Consider the following 16,076-nt stretch of genomic DNA (forward strand, 5'->3'; position numbering starts at 1 on the left):
AAATCTCACAAGCATCTTCTCTTATACAACATTATCCATAAGTACACCTCAGTCCATTTTTTTGTGCACTAAAGTAACTTTGGATCTTAGACTGCAAGAATTGGTTCCTCAAGTTTTGGCACCGCCTTGCAAGTGGCTATGTGTTTGTCATATTTAGATTCTAACAATTATTTTTGATGAAATATCTTATGTTCCTTCAAAAATCGATTATTATTATTATCCAAACTACATATTTTTTAGCTCATGAACTTCTATTACACTTGCAGAGTGTCGAATTAGATAGTAAACATGATTAAGAATATGCCCCTCTTGATATAATTCTGCTCATGATAAAAATATCAGAATTCAGCGCCTTACTGCCTGAGTTGTCTTGGAAGCGTCTCTAGAATATAGATCATGGACATGATCATATGGAAAGAGTAAGGAAGCATATAAAGATATTATTTGGAGAATAATATATTTAGGATTATTTATGTTAAGATATTATTTAGAATATATATCTTTGGAAATTATGGTTATGCTAGTATATCTTTTAGGATGATTGTTTCCTATGTTATGAGTGTAGATTTTGTATAAATAATCTACATATTGATGAATAATAAGTAAGCCATTCATTATCTCTTTTACCCCAAATTCATCAGAATTCGACGTAGAACTCTGCTTGATAGACTGAATAAAGAACAATAAGATTGCATTGCGAAGCATTATGCAAGAGGTAACATACATTAAAGAGTTAGAACACTACCCATGTACTACACAAGAGAAATATAAGTGAAAAACTATTGGACTGGCATAACTGCATAACTCTAGCTAGATGGATAGATGAAGTTGATCATCAGAGAAAAGTGAGTGAAGATTTTCCTAAGAGCAAAGACAATTAATTATCTGAAGTACGACTTAGATTAATTCTAAGCTGCTATTTCTTTCAGAGTTGATTCTCTCAAGCTTAATGTTAATGATTCGAGCCAAAATGATATTTTGGGGTACAAGCACAAAACGAATTTGTATTCGCAAGTCTCTGGTTGGTTATGCTACTGCTGTGTCTGGTCAGCCTAAAACAAAGAATTTCTTTTACATATCCACCTAGTTTATCCATTTTCTGGGAAATGATAAAAAGAAAGATTTCTTTGGCTACAACAGAAAAATTCCTCTCGCGGACAGAAGAGATGTAGTTTGCAGCCTTCATGTTAACATTTTCATCATCTACTGTGCTGAAGTAGCTTTCAAACTCGTTAACAGACTTGTAGTTGTACTCTGGTACAAAGAGCGAAACCTTTTGTCTAGGCTGAGGATTAAAGTCTTGATGATCGACAAGATAAGTGATCGAGGGAACAGAAGCAGATGACAGGTTTGGCCTCATTCTGCTGCTATACTGAAGATTCGAAGAAGATTTTGAAGCCCGAGTGAAGGAAAGCAACTTCCCCTTGATGAAGCCTTTACGATTGTGTTGCGAATCCATCTTTATCTGGTTTATCTCTAGCTTATGTTTAATGTTTGATGGGATATGGTGCGTTCCCCCTAGCTTTATATGGACTATGGAAAATGCTCTATTTATAATGGCTTCATGCACCTTTTACTCGTAGAAAGTTGCCAACTTTATCAACCGCGAACCAAAATTTTCAAGAATATTGTATAACCTATTGGATAAGAGTCGGTTTAAACACGAAACTGTTTTTAACTAGTTTTTGTTGATAAGAAAAGAGTCCGTCTAATTGCTTAACAATTAGGCAACTAAATAGTTTATAGTGTCCTTGACTCTAGTAGTCTTTTTTTTTTTTAAGGGAAAACTCTAGTAGTCTAGTCTAACCACAATTGGTTTATCAAGGGTATATAAGACATTTTATCCCCTAGACAGTACACAAACACAAAATAATTGTCAACATGCAGCCTTTCTTAATAAATTTTTACACTAAAAACATCTTTCAGTTGTCTTGTTCTCCAGATTTCTGATGCTTCATGAATCTTAAAAGATACATTACATGTTCATGTCACTATCTACAAAGTTATTTCCAGGTAATGCAGAACTAAATTATGAGTTATTGTATTGTAATATATTCTTAATTATGCAGTTATGCTGTGGCTTATTTCATACGAAGTACAGAGTACTAAGTTTTGTCAACGGAATAATAAAGGCGCTATTAATATATTATTAAGTATAACATCACGTTGTCTATAATAATCAGTTTCTTAAATGGAATTAATGAATTATGTGACAATCATACACGGAGTAACTTAATATGTTTCCATTGACTCACACGATGACATGTAACGTTACACTATTAGTACAGTTATGATGTATGATTAGCTTCTTCGTCAAAAGGATCAGTACCATATCTTTTTCATCACTAAATTCTTTTAAAACCAGAAAACGACTTCCATGGATAAGATCAAGAGTACGCGTGTAAATTAAAGCAACGACATACTGCAGCCTCATATACTCGTATTCCATAATCCATACTTCCCTTCTCTGATAAGCTAAGGCTACGTATGTTGTACGTGTAACGGTGTAAGTGACTAGAGATAGTATACATACAACTCTTGCATTACTTTTGTTTCAGCTGGCTAGTTTGATTTGCTTTCTGAAAACATTAAAACTTGAGATTCAGAGCAAGTAAAGTCCTTTCACATACTATGGACCACTTACAGGCATCTTTATAATGGTATCAGTGTTTGATCCTCTAAAGATGCCACAGTCTGTGGCTCTTCAGTATTCTTTTTTCTCTTTTCATCTCTTTAATAATTGAGCATCCTCTTCGTTCTTTCATGGCAATTGAGGAGCGAGGGCAGAGCACTGTTTCGATGCTGATAAAGATATATGAAAATATTGATCATATCTCTAAAATGATCTTCTGCCAATTTCTTCAGAATCTGTATAATCTGTGCTGCAGTATTCTGATCCGATTTTATACATGCTCCTCTTAGAATCTACTCTTATTACTACCATAAACATTGTTATTGCTGTGAGATTTTTTCTGATATTCAAACCAAAAAGGCTCAGCTATCTGAATGTCTGTATTACTTGACTCAAGGTGCTTGTGTCAGACTCTCAATGTATGTGTCCAAGTGTCATGCTCGGTAATTTGTGAAAAATTTCCTTTATTTGATCCAATAGGAAGTGACATGGCCTAGTCTATACCTATGTCGGAGTGTTGAGGATCCAACAAGCGAGTAACATACTAAAATAAGGGCAAGAAATACTTTTATTAGCTTTCCCGGCAGAAACTATAGCTAAGGACAAACTAACCTGATGATACATTAATGCAAATAATCATAAAACTTTGTTTCCAACATGTCTAAGGACTAAAGCCACAGTAGAGAAAGATTACCAGACATGAGACAAGCTCTCTCATAAAGAATCAAGTGAAATCGAGAAGATGAAGTTAGTTCATATCCTCTTATAGCACAGGATCTTGATATAAATAATCATAGAAAACATTCATGATTATAGAATAGTGAGTATTTATAGACTTAACTACTCCCAACCAAATGGGAAAATCCTAGTGTTTTCGCGAAACCCTGCATGGCCTGTGTGGAAACCTCCAATGTTTGGAGCATTAGTATTAGAACTGCTAGAGAGTGAAGCTGAACTCTCAATATCGTCCAAACCCTGAGAGCAAGGAAGTTGATAGCTGTTATTTAGATGCAAAGAAGTACTGCTACCTTGAGCTGTTGCTGAACTCATAACCGTTGGTTGCATAACAGGTCCCACACGGATATCTGACGATTGGGATGAATACCTTGACAGAAGAGAGAGAGCACATCCTGAGTTATCAGGTGAAACCCTTAGGCCGCCTCTCCTACTTCCGGTTGGAGCAACGTCATTCAGAAGTGGCTGATATATTGTTTCTTGATTATTTTGGAAGTACAAATCAGGCTGAGACATTGTAGGCCAATTTACAGTATGCATTTGGGGGCAGGAATACTGCAGCATTCCATCTGCTGCATTTTGAATTTATACGAAGTCTTAATTATCATAATGAAGTCCTAAGATAATATTTTATTAATGAAATTTAGCTGAGAATTGATCAGGTCACCTGTTTGAGATGACAAAACGCCACCAGCAGAATCAGGCATGTTAAAAGTTTCAGGCTGTCTTTTCCTCCTACGGCGATTATGTCCATCCAAGCGTTTTCTGCAGCTTCTCTTTACCTCATCAAACTTTTCCAGGGAATGAAACCTGAGGGGTTAAAGTGCATACATTGAGAAGGAAAAATAAAAAATAAAATAAAAAAACACAGGAAATGCAGCAGAATCAATGCAGCACAAAAGTACTCATTATTAATCTATTTCCACTATGAATTGATTTACTAATTAAGGGGCAAAACTTATCCATGAATTGTATAATTTTGTTGAAGGATGAACGTGATACTTTATGGAACTTATTTAACTGCACATAGATTGTATAAATGCACCTCGGATGCTTGCCTTACTTATTTCATTAGACAGCGACAAACTTCGCAGGATAAAAAATTAAGCCTAAAGCTATCCGAAGAGAAGTATATATATCTACACCAATAAGTTATGGTTTCTTATCAGCTCAATGCAGAAATAGGGCTAGCTAACAGACAAGGGGATGCCTTAAACGAGGTCAATGGTTTATCATTAGTACTAAGATAATAATTTCATCTAGTTAGGCCTGCTCAGAAGGGAGCTAAGTTCACTAAACATTCAAGCTTCAAAACAAAAACTTCTAATTTCACACTAACTTTGACTTTTATCCATCAGAATTTAGTTGTCACATTGCTAAATAATGAAGCTTATTTCCAAACTAAAGGAGTAAACTTTTTGTTACCTGCTACACTGCTGGCAAAACCGTTGCTCCTTCCCACCAACAAGAACAACAGGCGTCTTAGAGTGCCTCTCACATACCTTATGGCGGCGATGATATTCCCTGCATTGATTAAGGTCAGAAGCACACCCATCAACCGAGCAAATAACAGTACTTTGGGCGCCGCTGTTGCCTGGCCTTCCCCTCTTTGAAAGCGCCAAAACCGGTGAAGGAGAAGACGAAGAAGCCATATTTAAAGGCATTGAATTCTTTAAGGTATCCATAGATACATCTCCCATATCTCCCAATCTTCCCAGCTTCAGATCCACTGAAAACATGTTATTAATTCCGGTGCCACTCGAACCTGCTAACGTAGCCAGATGATGATGGTAACCATTATCTTGAAACTCCACCTTACTCACACCATTCCAAGCACATGATTTAGAGTCCCACTCCATTACCCCTTTCCTCTTCCTACAAACTACAATGATATCCACTCAATAAACCTTTATCCACACAACTTGCTATGTTTACGACCCCACTGCAGACCGATGTCGGTATACAGTCTAAATCACCATACCTGATAACTCCATTTACATCAGAAAACAAACCTTGAACATCAACATACAAAAATACAGTAAGAAAAAGAACTGCAAGTTAATTACTAACTATACTAAAATACCAACATACAAAGTAAGACCTAAAGCCTGTAAAAATCATACATATAACTGAAAACACTGAATACAAAACTTCACACATTATAAAGTATAGTTTTTGAAATACCAAGGCAAAAGTAGTTGCAAGAAAGTGCATGGACAGTACAAAATGTGATTATATAATAAAAACCAAGTACCAAAGCAATGAAGAAGAGAATTAAATATCGAAAAAGCGATCAAAAGAGAGTAAACTTACAATCAAGTTCTTGAGCAGAAGGGCACTAAATTAGGGCTTCCTAAGCCACCCATATTTCTGACATGGACATCAGGATAATGAAAAACCATTGATCATAGGGTAAACTAACTATGAGAAATAATATGAGGTGGGAAGGGAGATAGGGAAATGACTGTGTGGGTAGGGGGGGAGCAAAAAAAATTGTGTTCCCTTAAGAAGAAATCAAGGACAATTCATTAGTTGTGGGTGAAGAGGACACACAAGTATTTTTGTCCCCCACATTAGATACTACAGTAGAAAGTAAAAAGACAAGCTCTTTTGTCTTATCACTGGGTTTAGAGGGATGCAAAGTGTGGTTTCGGGTTTAACTCCGTATTTATAGAGTAATAATCTAAACCTATGTATATAATTCCGGATATAAAACCATCAGGATACTCTCCTAAAGAGGGTGAACTTAATGAGGCCGATCATATGATAGGAGAGAACCTGCAAAGTATATACATACATAAAAAATACACGTAATTTTATTTTTTATAAAAAATTTCTGCAAGGATACTTGGACTATATTGGTGATAATAATTCTCTGAATCCCTGCATAAAGCATGCAGTAGGCCTCTTTTATTTACAAGTACAGGAGAAATAACAGTTGTATGAACTTCAAATCTACAGTATTTTTAATCGAATCTACCTTTTTTTTCAATGCCCACTGTGGGGTTGGGAACCATTGACTCACTATTTTTCCACTTTCTAATCATTCCCACTTTTTAGTCACTCCATTCTTAAATAGATCATACCTGCTCCATCTTAGGGGAGCTATTTGGGTAACTTTCTTTTTTAACCATTACTTGTATGCTGTACGTGTATTTTCATACCATACCACTTACTCGGGTAATTTCCACTATACAACCGGTTGTACTAAGTGCACAACACTATTAAGACATTCAGGAGGATGCTTTGTTGATTAAGCTAAGTCTTATATATTTCATTTTCTCTGAAAAGTGGTAGATAAAAGAAAAATTAGTACTCTCATTTAATTTTATTTTTGGTTCAATGAACAAGTGAGTTGAAGACAGAAGAGAACACACAAACAAAAAGGGTGATTGAAACAGGGGAAGAAAAAGGCATGAATAGCGGGCCACACAGAGATAGGGTGAGGTAGTTTTCATCTTTCACTTCAGCAGAAGAAGGCAGGGACCTCTGATAAACTAGTTGAAACTACTACCAATTTTGCAACAAAATAACAAAATGCTAGACATCATGGAGACTCACAAACATGTACACTAGTTATTGCAAATTATAATTGTGAGAGAAGGCATATAATTATCTCATGTCACCTTTATGCGTGCTACGTGCCATATATGTTAACAAATAACATTAATGGTAATCAACTAATCGTGAATGAGTTCGTCCAAAGCTTGAAAGTCGTAGCAATAGAATTCCATCTACATTCACGTGCTTTTATTATTCACAAGGAGGTCCAAATATACGAAACTAACTCAAAATCGCGGTAAATAGTGCTCTGTAATCAGTAATAAATTTGATTACCAAAAATTCAAAAGATGCACAACGAAACTAGATAAATGTTTTAAAATATAATGCTGCCTTTCCAATTCCAAGCCATACATTGCTTCTTCAAAGTTGCATCAGCGATCAGCAAATTTTCTAAATGATATAAATGGCACCTACTCAAAAACCAGGGCCCAACAAGCTGGATGATTAACTTGATCATTTATATTATATTAATGGCAACTTTTTTTTTACATCAAAAAAGATAATGAGTTGACAAATACAGTAACAATTAAACCTCCTATAAGTATACCTCCTATAGTGAAAGGTTGTATCTAACTGTGATGATAAAATGATATTCAGCAATTGTAGATTTTGACTCCAAGTAGACTAGCTTGCCATTTCAGCTAGCAGACTCACATATAAGATCGCATCCGAGGCCTAGTCAGAGACTGACCTCCATCGACAAATACTGTAGTCCCAGTCATATATCGTGAGCCATCGCTTATTAGATAACTAACTGTTGAAGCCAAATCCTTCTTAGGATCTAGCCATCTGTGCAGAGGTGCTGCATCTTTCACCAACTTCTCCGCACGCTCTTTCCCCACTGAAGTTGGGTACTCATCTTGGATGTGCAAGCCACGGGAAATTCCATTAACTCTGATCTGGTGTGTCCCTATCTCCATTGCCATAATCTACACAAAGTCATTAAGTCAATATTGTCAGATACACAAGTCAAAAAATAGAACCGTGAACAAAAAAAAAAAAAAAAAAAAAAATCCCTCGTGCACAATAGCAAGAAATAGAAACCATTAGTTGATGTTGCCAAACACAAATCAATCACGAGATTAACACAGCAACTTCTTACAGAAACCTACAAACTTGTAATAAATGCCAACAAATTTGTGATTAATTTGAACCAGCCACCTACTAAGATAACAAAATTAATTATCAATATGACACGAAGCCATAGCTCCATATGGGTTGCACATGCCATGGTCCTACTCCATTTGCACTCCTGTGGTCTGTGGGTGGTGGGTCTTGTCATGATACGCCACAAAAGAAAAACCAACTGTAATTCTTTCAGGTGGTGAAACAACAAATGCTATTTACCAAGCCAGTACTTTAATATCTGAAATTAAATCGACGAAAAAGAAAGAAAAATAAAACTCCACACTAAACCCTTTAAGAAATAGTCTTGCATTTTGCAGCCAAAGCATTTTGGCGGTTAGGTTTATTCTACTAGCCATAGCACAACAGGCAGCAACTTATTAAGGAAGCAAAAAAATTTCAGTTATTACCAGAAATTATTATAAGTTAAGAAAGAAAAGAACAAAGAGGACTCGGTGAAGGGAGGACAGAAACAAATAGATTTTGAGTCCAGATGTTGAATTGCAGTACAGGAAGTTTATTGTACTAGAAAAGGAGTGTCAAGAAACAGGAGTAATTGGAATCAAATTCAACTCCTACCCAAAATTTGACTAAGATAGCCTCAATCACCTCCATTCTTTCCTGGTGACATCTTTCATCTGCTTATGCAAGCTCCCAACCCTCCTCTCACATCCCAGCCTTGGAAGCTAAAACCCTTCCCAACAGCACTTCCCCTTCTGAATCCTAGGAAAACACATCCTTTACAAAGACTAATTATAGATGCAAAAATTCATCAAGTGTAAAATCAAAACAAACGAGGATAGCCATTGGTTTCCAGATTTCTTGGAAAACAGTAGCAGGGACGAAGACAAATCTAAGAAAAAGGCCTTAAACAGAGTGCTCATGTTAGAAAAGGTTTATTGTCTAATTTAGGACTGAAGGTCTGAAGGACATCAGACGAGGGAACCCATTATGCATAAAGTGAAGGATGGTACAATTGCTTATGCCTTGATACTAGGCGTCAGATGCTTTCAAAGTCATACCTAATGGCAACATTAATAACTAATTGTCCACCTAATGATAGAATGAGACATTATAAGCTTTACAAACTGACAAGGCTAGCACAAGACCATGTTGGCACGAGGCCTCGGGTGAGAAAGGGCCAGCCAACAGGGACATGTAGGCAGCATAAGGCTCGCATATCTACGCTGGGAGGCATGAGCTCGCTCAGCACAGAAAATTAGCCTACTGAGCATACATCTCAACAGCCTGTGTATCCTTTTCTAGTTTACTATTCCTTATCCCCCCACCTCATTCCTTTCTAATTATTCTTTTCCCCCACTTCACTTCCTTTTAACATTGGGCATCTTCTACTATTTATCAATCTCAATTCTCAAGTCACTTAGAAAGTCAGAAGATTATTATGGGATGGAGGTAGTTACAATTTAAAAGCGTTACTCAAAGATTTACTATATAAATTATTGATTTATAGATAACAAATGGCACAGACCGGCCACAAGCTGCCCACAGCATGGCAAAGGTGCGGTATATCAGGGGGAGGGTACCCATCAGGACCTCACCCTGCCATGCCATAGACAGTGCAGCCAAATGCCCCTGCCCTGCCAGCAAGACACTTGAGCCTCCTGGCTTGGCCTTGTTCCAGCTTTACTGACAAGACGTACAAAACTCAAAAAATACATAGAAATTGCGGAGCTTAAATTACTTGCATCTTACCCTCACTAATTGATTAACTCCAGCCAAACATGAGCCATAAGCAGCAGCTCCCTTGTATAATCCTCTCTCAGCACCAATTATTGAAGTCAAAAGTACAATGGATCCCCCTGTTCTCTGGTCGCGCATTTTAATTCCAACGGTTTTTACTAAGAACCAGACTGCCATAAAATTTACTTTTAAGGTTTTCTTGAAATCATCTTCGGCCATCATTAAAGGGTCTTGCATTTTGCCTGTCACAAATAATATAATTCAGCAACCTTCAAATCTACAAGGAACACAATCAACAATAATACGTTTACAGTGCCATAATACGAAGGCAATTAACTAATGTACAACTTCTCAGCATATAAGCAGTGACAGTTTGATAAGATGTTTTATTTAATTTTCGCAAAAATCAGAGTTGACCAATAATAAGAAGCAATTTAATAAGTTTAACGTCTAATGGAGGCACATCAACGGTGATAAGCAGCAATAAACTACTAGATAAAGATACACTGACTAATTCAACAGTATACTAAGAAGTGTATGCACAAAATGCAGATTTGGAGCCTCCACACGTTTTAATTAAGAAGCATAACGTAACATCCAAGTCCCTTTAGAGCTAACTTTTCCTTGGCACAAAGCAGTATCTCAATATTTAATATAACAGAAAAATTATATGATCCACAAAATTCTCAATTAGGTCCACCAGGATTATTATATTACGTGTAACATAAAATAATGCATAACAATGCTAATCAAACACCTGCATGAAATGCAAATATCATAACCTACCAACCACTAAGCAGTTTTCTGTCTTACTAATTTATTTATTAATTCTTTTGGGAGGAGAAGGATTTACAATGCAGGAATTTCTGAGCCAAGTCTTCTTCACTCTTATTCTAATAAAAAACAATCATATTTTGCATTCTGCAACGGACATATCTAGGAAATTAACATTGTAATAGTCACTTAAATTACCTTCATAAGCATAACAATTCACAAAGGCATCCAATTTTCCAAGGAAATTGCACGCCTTCTCCACAGCACCGTGAAAGACCGCCTCTCTTTCATCCTCCATATCCAATCCTACGACTTCAATTGCATTTTTATCCTTTATAGAATCAGCTATCCTATCACCGATATTTCGCAGACAGCCTTCATCTCCCATTAAAACCAGCCTGTTAAACATTTTTAAAAAGTTATCAGACAGAAACATAGTATGCAAATTAACAGTACCAAAGTTTTAAAATATATATACCCAAGTCTGTCACAGGAAAATGTAATGAATATTAGAAATAGATCTGGAAGCTTACGTTGATAGGCTGAGACACTTCTAGCAATACAAAATTACAAAGTCCATGAAAGCATGTATCCAGTTCAGGACATATTTGGATACAAATGGGGAAGGAAAATGGAAGGGAGGAGAATTAACTAGCTTCATTTTCCTTCTATAAAGGATTGGAAGGAAAACCCAAAATTTTGAAATGTACACCCCCTTTAAGCATATATCTTGTCCACTTCTGACTTTCTGAGTACATATAAATTAACATAAGTATAGATTCCTTACGAGCAACAAGCCAGCCTAAAACGCCTTTCGAAACAACACCACTTATCCATACAGATTCTATGGCTAACTAATGGGTGGAGGCTCATCCTAAAACTACATAATCATAGTTTGTTTACATCAAATACCAACAAAAGGCAAACTTATTCTGCTTAAAATACAATCTAAAAAGTCACATAAAACAAAAGTTACACATTCCTGCTAAGAAACAAACTAATCTAAACAAAATGTCAGAGCCCTTAGAGGACAAAAGTTACACATTCCTTTTACACTAAAAAAAAAAAAAAAAAAAAAAAAAAAAAAAAAAAAAAAAAAAAAAAAAACACCTTACTCTTATAGCCAATAAAGTAAGCTAATTTTGTTTCAAACAAAATCAACTAGTCAAATCTATAGCTTAATCATATAAACTCAAATAATCCTATCAAGGCATCAACAGATTGTGAGGCTTTTATAGGATGGCATAGGTTCAAGATGTACGCAAACTCACCTCGAAAACTCAAACTCTAACTCAAACTCGAAAATCATATCAAACCAAACCCATTAAACAAAACCATGAGATAAAGGGAACATGAGAAATCAATCCCAAGCTTAAACTTCAGAGAACTAACATTGAACATTACAATAATCTACATTCAAATTAGATCAAAACATGAAAAAAAAAAAATTAAAAAAAAATTATAAATAAATAAATAAGTTTTAAAATTGAACAGAACATACAAAAACATGCATTTACAATATAAATTATTGCAAAACACAGAATAAATTCAAACCTGCAGCCTTGTTTAGCCAAATTGTAAGCAATGTTAACAGAAACATCATCCCCATTAGAGGTTAGCAAAACCCTTTTACCAGAATTTTCCATCATTAATTATCTGATCAACAACAACAAATAACAAACACAATTAATTATAGCACAGTTTACAGAGAACCCCTTTATTTATAAACAATTTCCAAGAAAAGTCAAGCATTAAAATAATAATGGGAATGTTCACATTCAACAACGAAAATTGACACGCCAAATGCAATGTAATTATTAATCATAAAATTTGTTGAAAACCCAAGTAAACTAAATTAACGGACAAGAAAAGGGATGGAAATTGCATAGAAAAAATCAAGGGTTTTTACCAGAAAATGTGTAAGATATCAAGATATAATTTTGATGGTTTTTTTTGCAATTGATATATTCTGCGTATTTAATGGGGTTTTTAGAATACATTGGATTCACGTGTGTTTGACGAAATCGCAGCATAATTGTTAGAATTATGACATGACAGTTCTTAATTGCTGGTATTAAGTGTATTTAAGGGGATAAGAAAAGAGGTGTTGGGCATTTAACGTTGCCCAAAAGTTGACCACAAATTACAAAATAATACTTGTAGAAGTAGAATCTTATTTGCCTAGCCATCCTCTCTATATTTTTCTCTCTAGACTCTTTTAAAAAAGTGTTTTATAGGACTATTTTCGACCTCTTGCCTTTAGTTTCTTTAAGTTTTTGTTATTGAATTCAATAAATCTACACTCTTTGAAAGGTAGTAAGTACCCCTATAATGGGTTTGAGTGTAGTAAGTGTCTCTATGTTGGTCTTTGTTCTAGTTTTGTTTTTTGAGTTTGGTACAAGTTGTTTCATAGGTAAAGATTTATGCGGGATCGAAAAAGAGGTTAATCCTTCCATTACAATCAGATGAATCAGACGAAAATATTCTTCACGATTACAACAGATCGATAGAACCCCTCATCGAAGAAGTCTATAAATCACAACGATATAAAAGAGGTTATGAAAAATGTACGATTTGCAACAACGATCGTAGCTCTACTGAAAGGATGCTTTACGATTTGCAACAACGATCGTAGCTTTGCTGAAAGGATGTTTTTATTTGATTCAAGTGTTATGTATTTATCAAATTTAAATCTCTTTATAAATGTCGTATGACTTTTTATTTAAGAATCAATCTTTATTCAAAAAAAAAAAAAAAAAAAGTAGAATCTTATTTTTCTGTTTTATATATATCAAGTATATTTGTAATGTAGTTTGGTTCAGATTTGGCAAAAGCCTGAATTACCCAAATAGTACTCATAGTACGGTAGAAAACTAACAAGTCCGTCAACAAGATCCAAGTTTTATGTAATGGAGTAATTTATAGGCGTAATTCTTAGTTGTTTATGGGTAAAGATAAAGGTGAAATTTAATTCAAAGCTCTTTGTTCAATGAAAGGAACTTTGAATAAAAGTAGCAAATATACCCTTGGGAATAAATGTACCTATTTTTAGGTGTATCTAATAGAAGTTCCACTTACTATATTACGGCAGATTAATGACCTTAAAATTAATAGTACGGTGTATTATGTGGTTTCGATTTTGACATTTAAATTTTACAATTTTTAATGTCCATCTTTAACCATGAATATGGTCATAAAATATGAGTAAAATTCTAAAAAGTATTATTTTAAGGATAAATTTCAAGCTAGCTATAACAAAATTTCAAATGATATGGTTTTGATACAAAGTAATGGTCAAAACATAAAGAATAAAAAAGAATGGATAGTACATTTTAAATTAGCTCTTGCTCTGCTAATGTTCTTTCGCCCGCTATTTTTTTTATTATTATTTTTTATTTTTGGTCTTGTCTTGTCTTACAAGTGTTTATTTTTAACATAGTTTTCAATGTAATATCGTGATAAAAAAAGGATCTTGCTAACACACGCCTCCAAGACGTTAGATATCTATTTTAAATTTATTTAAAATGGTATTAATATAGGAATGCACTTTAAAATAACACGTCGATCAGTGTAATTAATTAATGTTCATTTCAAATTAATATTTTTACTTTTAACTATCTTATCCAAGGACATTCGTTAACTTTTGCCTCTTATATCTCTAGATACTCCCTCCGTATTTTATTAATTGTTTCATTTCTCCATGTGCGGAGTTTTAGGAGAATAGTAGAAATAATTAAATATGAAGGAAGTGGGATTAGTGGAAGAAAAAAGTATGATAGTTGGAAGGAGATAGAATATGAAAATATTAAAATATGATAGTTGGAGGTCCACTAGGAGGAAAGAAATTTGTAATGTAAAATATTGTAAAACGTTTACCAAATAGAAAATGAAAAATACACCCGCAAAAGTAAAGTGGAGCAAGTAATAAATTACGGAGGGAGTATCTATTAGGCAAAATTCAAAGTTTTTTTTTTACCCATAATACAAAATTTCAGTTTATGTCATCTTCCAACTGTTAAGAGTGTTGGATGTTGAAAGTCGTAAGCTTGTAACCAATTCATAAGCATTGTACATGAGTTTGAAAAAAAAAAAAAACAATACATTATTAAATAGCCACAAAATGATGCATCGTTTTCTAAAGTAATTTTCTTGTGTAATTACTAATCCGGGCGTACGATAAATTTATTATATATTTAAGTGCTAATTTACGAGTATATATTTAACACCTATTTTTTTTTGGCTCATTAATCATTTAAGGGAACTCCAAATGAGAAATTAAACAAAAACAAAGTTTATTCTTTGCGGACATGTATGATACAATCGACATGGTAGGAGATAATGGTATCAAATAGCCATACTCTTGATAAGCATATGAAGATTCTGATATGACATGCAATTATGCAAAATCTCTTCTACCAACTTAATTAAGCAAAATTATTGACTCGATTTAAATGCAAAAATTATTGATGGACCATAAATTTACTATTCATATATTATCTTTATTGTTTTTTGTAAGGGGGAAACATGCAATACATCAACATTCTACAGTAATTTGTAAATAAGAAGCTGATCCAAGTTAGTGGTGCAACTGCTCAAGCATTAAAAGATTTGAAACACATCAACGACAAAAAATTATTTCTTGTAGTTGTAAACTTATTGATCTAGTATTGAAATTTAAAATTTGAATATTCTATAAATAGATAATTAAAGGCTAAAGCTTACTCGAATTGGTAGTGAATAAACTTTTTTTTTAAAAAAAAAAATAAAAAAATTGGTAGTGAATTAATGAATAATGGACTACATGTCTATAATAATTGTAGTGTGGCAATGTCTGCATATATGAGTGACTTGGGATAAATGTGCAACATTACTGCCACCAATCCATCATACATGTTTGCTTAAGCAACAAAACATAATGATAGTAGTTTGCATGCTTGATTCATTACAGCTTAAGTTAAACTTCCTTTTTTAGGTGCAAAATTGTACTTGTTATACCTTACGAAGGTGGTGGTTTAGTGGCAAAGAGTGAGGGGTCGGTTATATGTGATATTCAGAAGTTATGAGTTATAATATTTCATCGTTCATTTGTAATGTTTTTGTGGCTCATTTCGATTTTACATGTATCAATATATGGATGAAAATCATATAATATATGGGGAAGTAGTTGTGAGATTGATACATATTAGGAATAAGTTTCTATTTTAGCATTATCTATGGAAAATGTTATACACATTGCTCTAAAAGGCTATGTAGTATGTATAAGAAGCTAAAAGAGAAAAGTGATAATGAAATATATTCATTAACTACACTAATTTATTACCATAATTTGTCATGCATTCCTAAACTAATACTTCTTCTTCTTTTTTTTTTTTTTTAGTTGATACTGTTTGACTTTTACATTATTCACAAACTAAACTTTGACTAACTTTTGTGATTTATAGCTACAATAAAACATAATCAAGTGTGATCTTGTTTGAATCGTCTCAGTTTATTAATACCCATTTTTTGTAATTTTACAATGTCGAGAATTAGAAATATTAATCAT

The 16,076-nt window shown here is 34.0% G+C and overlaps 3 protein-coding genes across 4 annotated transcripts; all 3 read right to left on the reverse strand.

The window, feature by feature from the left end:
* Nucleotides 1-676: 676 nt before the first annotated feature.
* On the reverse strand, nt 677-1,650 carry LOC110694803. Its single transcript, XM_021871971.1, has 2 exons — nt 1,148-1,650; nt 677-951 (listed from the first exon to the last, which is right to left on the reverse strand). The coding sequence occupies exons 1-2, from the start codon at nt 1,457-1,459 to the stop codon at nt 898-900; spliced, it is 366 nt and encodes a 121-aa protein (XP_021727663.1). The 5' UTR covers nt 1,460-1,650; the 3' UTR covers nt 677-897.
* Nucleotides 1,651-2,571: 921 nt separating this feature from the next.
* LOC110694643 (squamosa promoter-binding-like protein 16) lies at nt 2,572-6,002 on the reverse strand. Its single transcript, XM_021871804.1, has 4 exons — nt 5,681-6,002; nt 4,793-5,379; nt 4,035-4,177; nt 2,572-3,939 (listed from the first exon to the last, which is right to left on the reverse strand). The coding sequence occupies exons 2-4, from the start codon at nt 5,224-5,226 to the stop codon at nt 3,473-3,475; spliced, it is 1,044 nt and encodes a 347-aa protein (XP_021727496.1). The 5' UTR covers nt 5,227-5,379; nt 5,681-6,002; the 3' UTR covers nt 2,572-3,472.
* A 1,230-nt stretch (nt 6,003-7,232) lies between these two features.
* On the reverse strand, nt 7,233-12,718 carry LOC110694644 (3-oxoacyl-[acyl-carrier-protein] reductase FabG-like). 2 transcript variants are annotated; one of them, XM_021871805.1, is made up of 5 exons: nt 12,441-12,718; nt 12,086-12,187; nt 10,730-10,929; nt 9,770-9,999; nt 7,233-7,860 (listed from the first exon to the last, which is right to left on the reverse strand). In XM_021871805.1, exons 2-5 carry the CDS (start codon nt 12,178-12,180, stop codon nt 7,582-7,584), a joined length of 804 nt encoding a protein of 267 aa, XP_021727497.1. In that variant the 5' UTR covers nt 12,181-12,187; nt 12,441-12,718; the 3' UTR covers nt 7,233-7,581. The 2 variants fall into 2 exon arrangements, with proteins under 2 accessions (XP_021727497.1, XP_021727498.1); XM_021871806.1 differs by lacking the exon at nt 12,441-12,718 and having other exon boundaries at nt 11,065-12,179.
* Between the last annotated feature and the right edge of the window lie 3,358 nt (nt 12,719-16,076).

This window comes from Chenopodium quinoa, unplaced genomic scaffold (assembly GCF_001683475.1).
Source record: "Chenopodium quinoa cultivar QQ74 unplaced genomic scaffold, ASM168347v1, whole genome shotgun sequence".
In the NCBI taxonomy this organism is placed as follows: domain Eukaryota; kingdom Viridiplantae; phylum Streptophyta; class Magnoliopsida; order Caryophyllales; family Amaranthaceae; genus Chenopodium; species Chenopodium quinoa.

What these genes read in the sequence shown, in the direction of transcription:
- LOC110694644 (XM_021871805.1), bottom strand. Translation starts at nt 12,180, where the DNA reads ATGATGGAAAATTCTGGTAAAAGGGTTTTGCTAACCTCTAATGGGGAT. An exon ending in TTGGCTAAACAAGGCTGCAG is followed by an intron (nt 10,930 to 12,085) that starts GTTTGAATTTAT and finishes AATGTTTAACAG; the next exon opens with GCTGGTTTTAATGGGAGATG. An exon ending in GAGTTAATCAATTAGTGAGG is followed by an intron (nt 7,861 to 9,769) that starts GTAAGATGCAAG and finishes GACTTTGTGTAG; the next exon opens with ATTATGGCAATGGAGATAGG.
- LOC110694643 (XM_021871804.1), bottom strand. Translation starts at nt 5,226, where the DNA reads ATGGAGTGGGACTCTAAATCATGTGCTTGGAATGGTGTGAGTAAGGTG. An exon ending in TTTTGCCAGCAGTGTAGCAG is followed by an intron (nt 4,178 to 4,792) that starts GTAACAAAAAGT and finishes TTAACCCCTCAG; the next exon opens with GTTTCATTCCCTGGAAAAGT. An exon ending in CGTTTTGTCATCTCAAACAG is followed by an intron (nt 3,940 to 4,034) that starts GTGACCTGATCA and finishes TTCAAAATGCAG; the next exon opens with CAGATGGAATGCTGCAGTAT.
- LOC110694803 (XM_021871971.1), bottom strand. Translation starts at nt 1,459, where the DNA reads ATGGATTCGCAACACAATCGTAAAGGCTTCATCAAGGGGAAGTTGCTT. An exon ending in TCTCTTCTGTCCGCGAGAGG is followed by an intron (nt 952 to 1,147) that starts AATTTTTCTGTT and finishes CGAATCATTAAC; the next exon opens with ATTAAGCTTGAGAGAATCAA.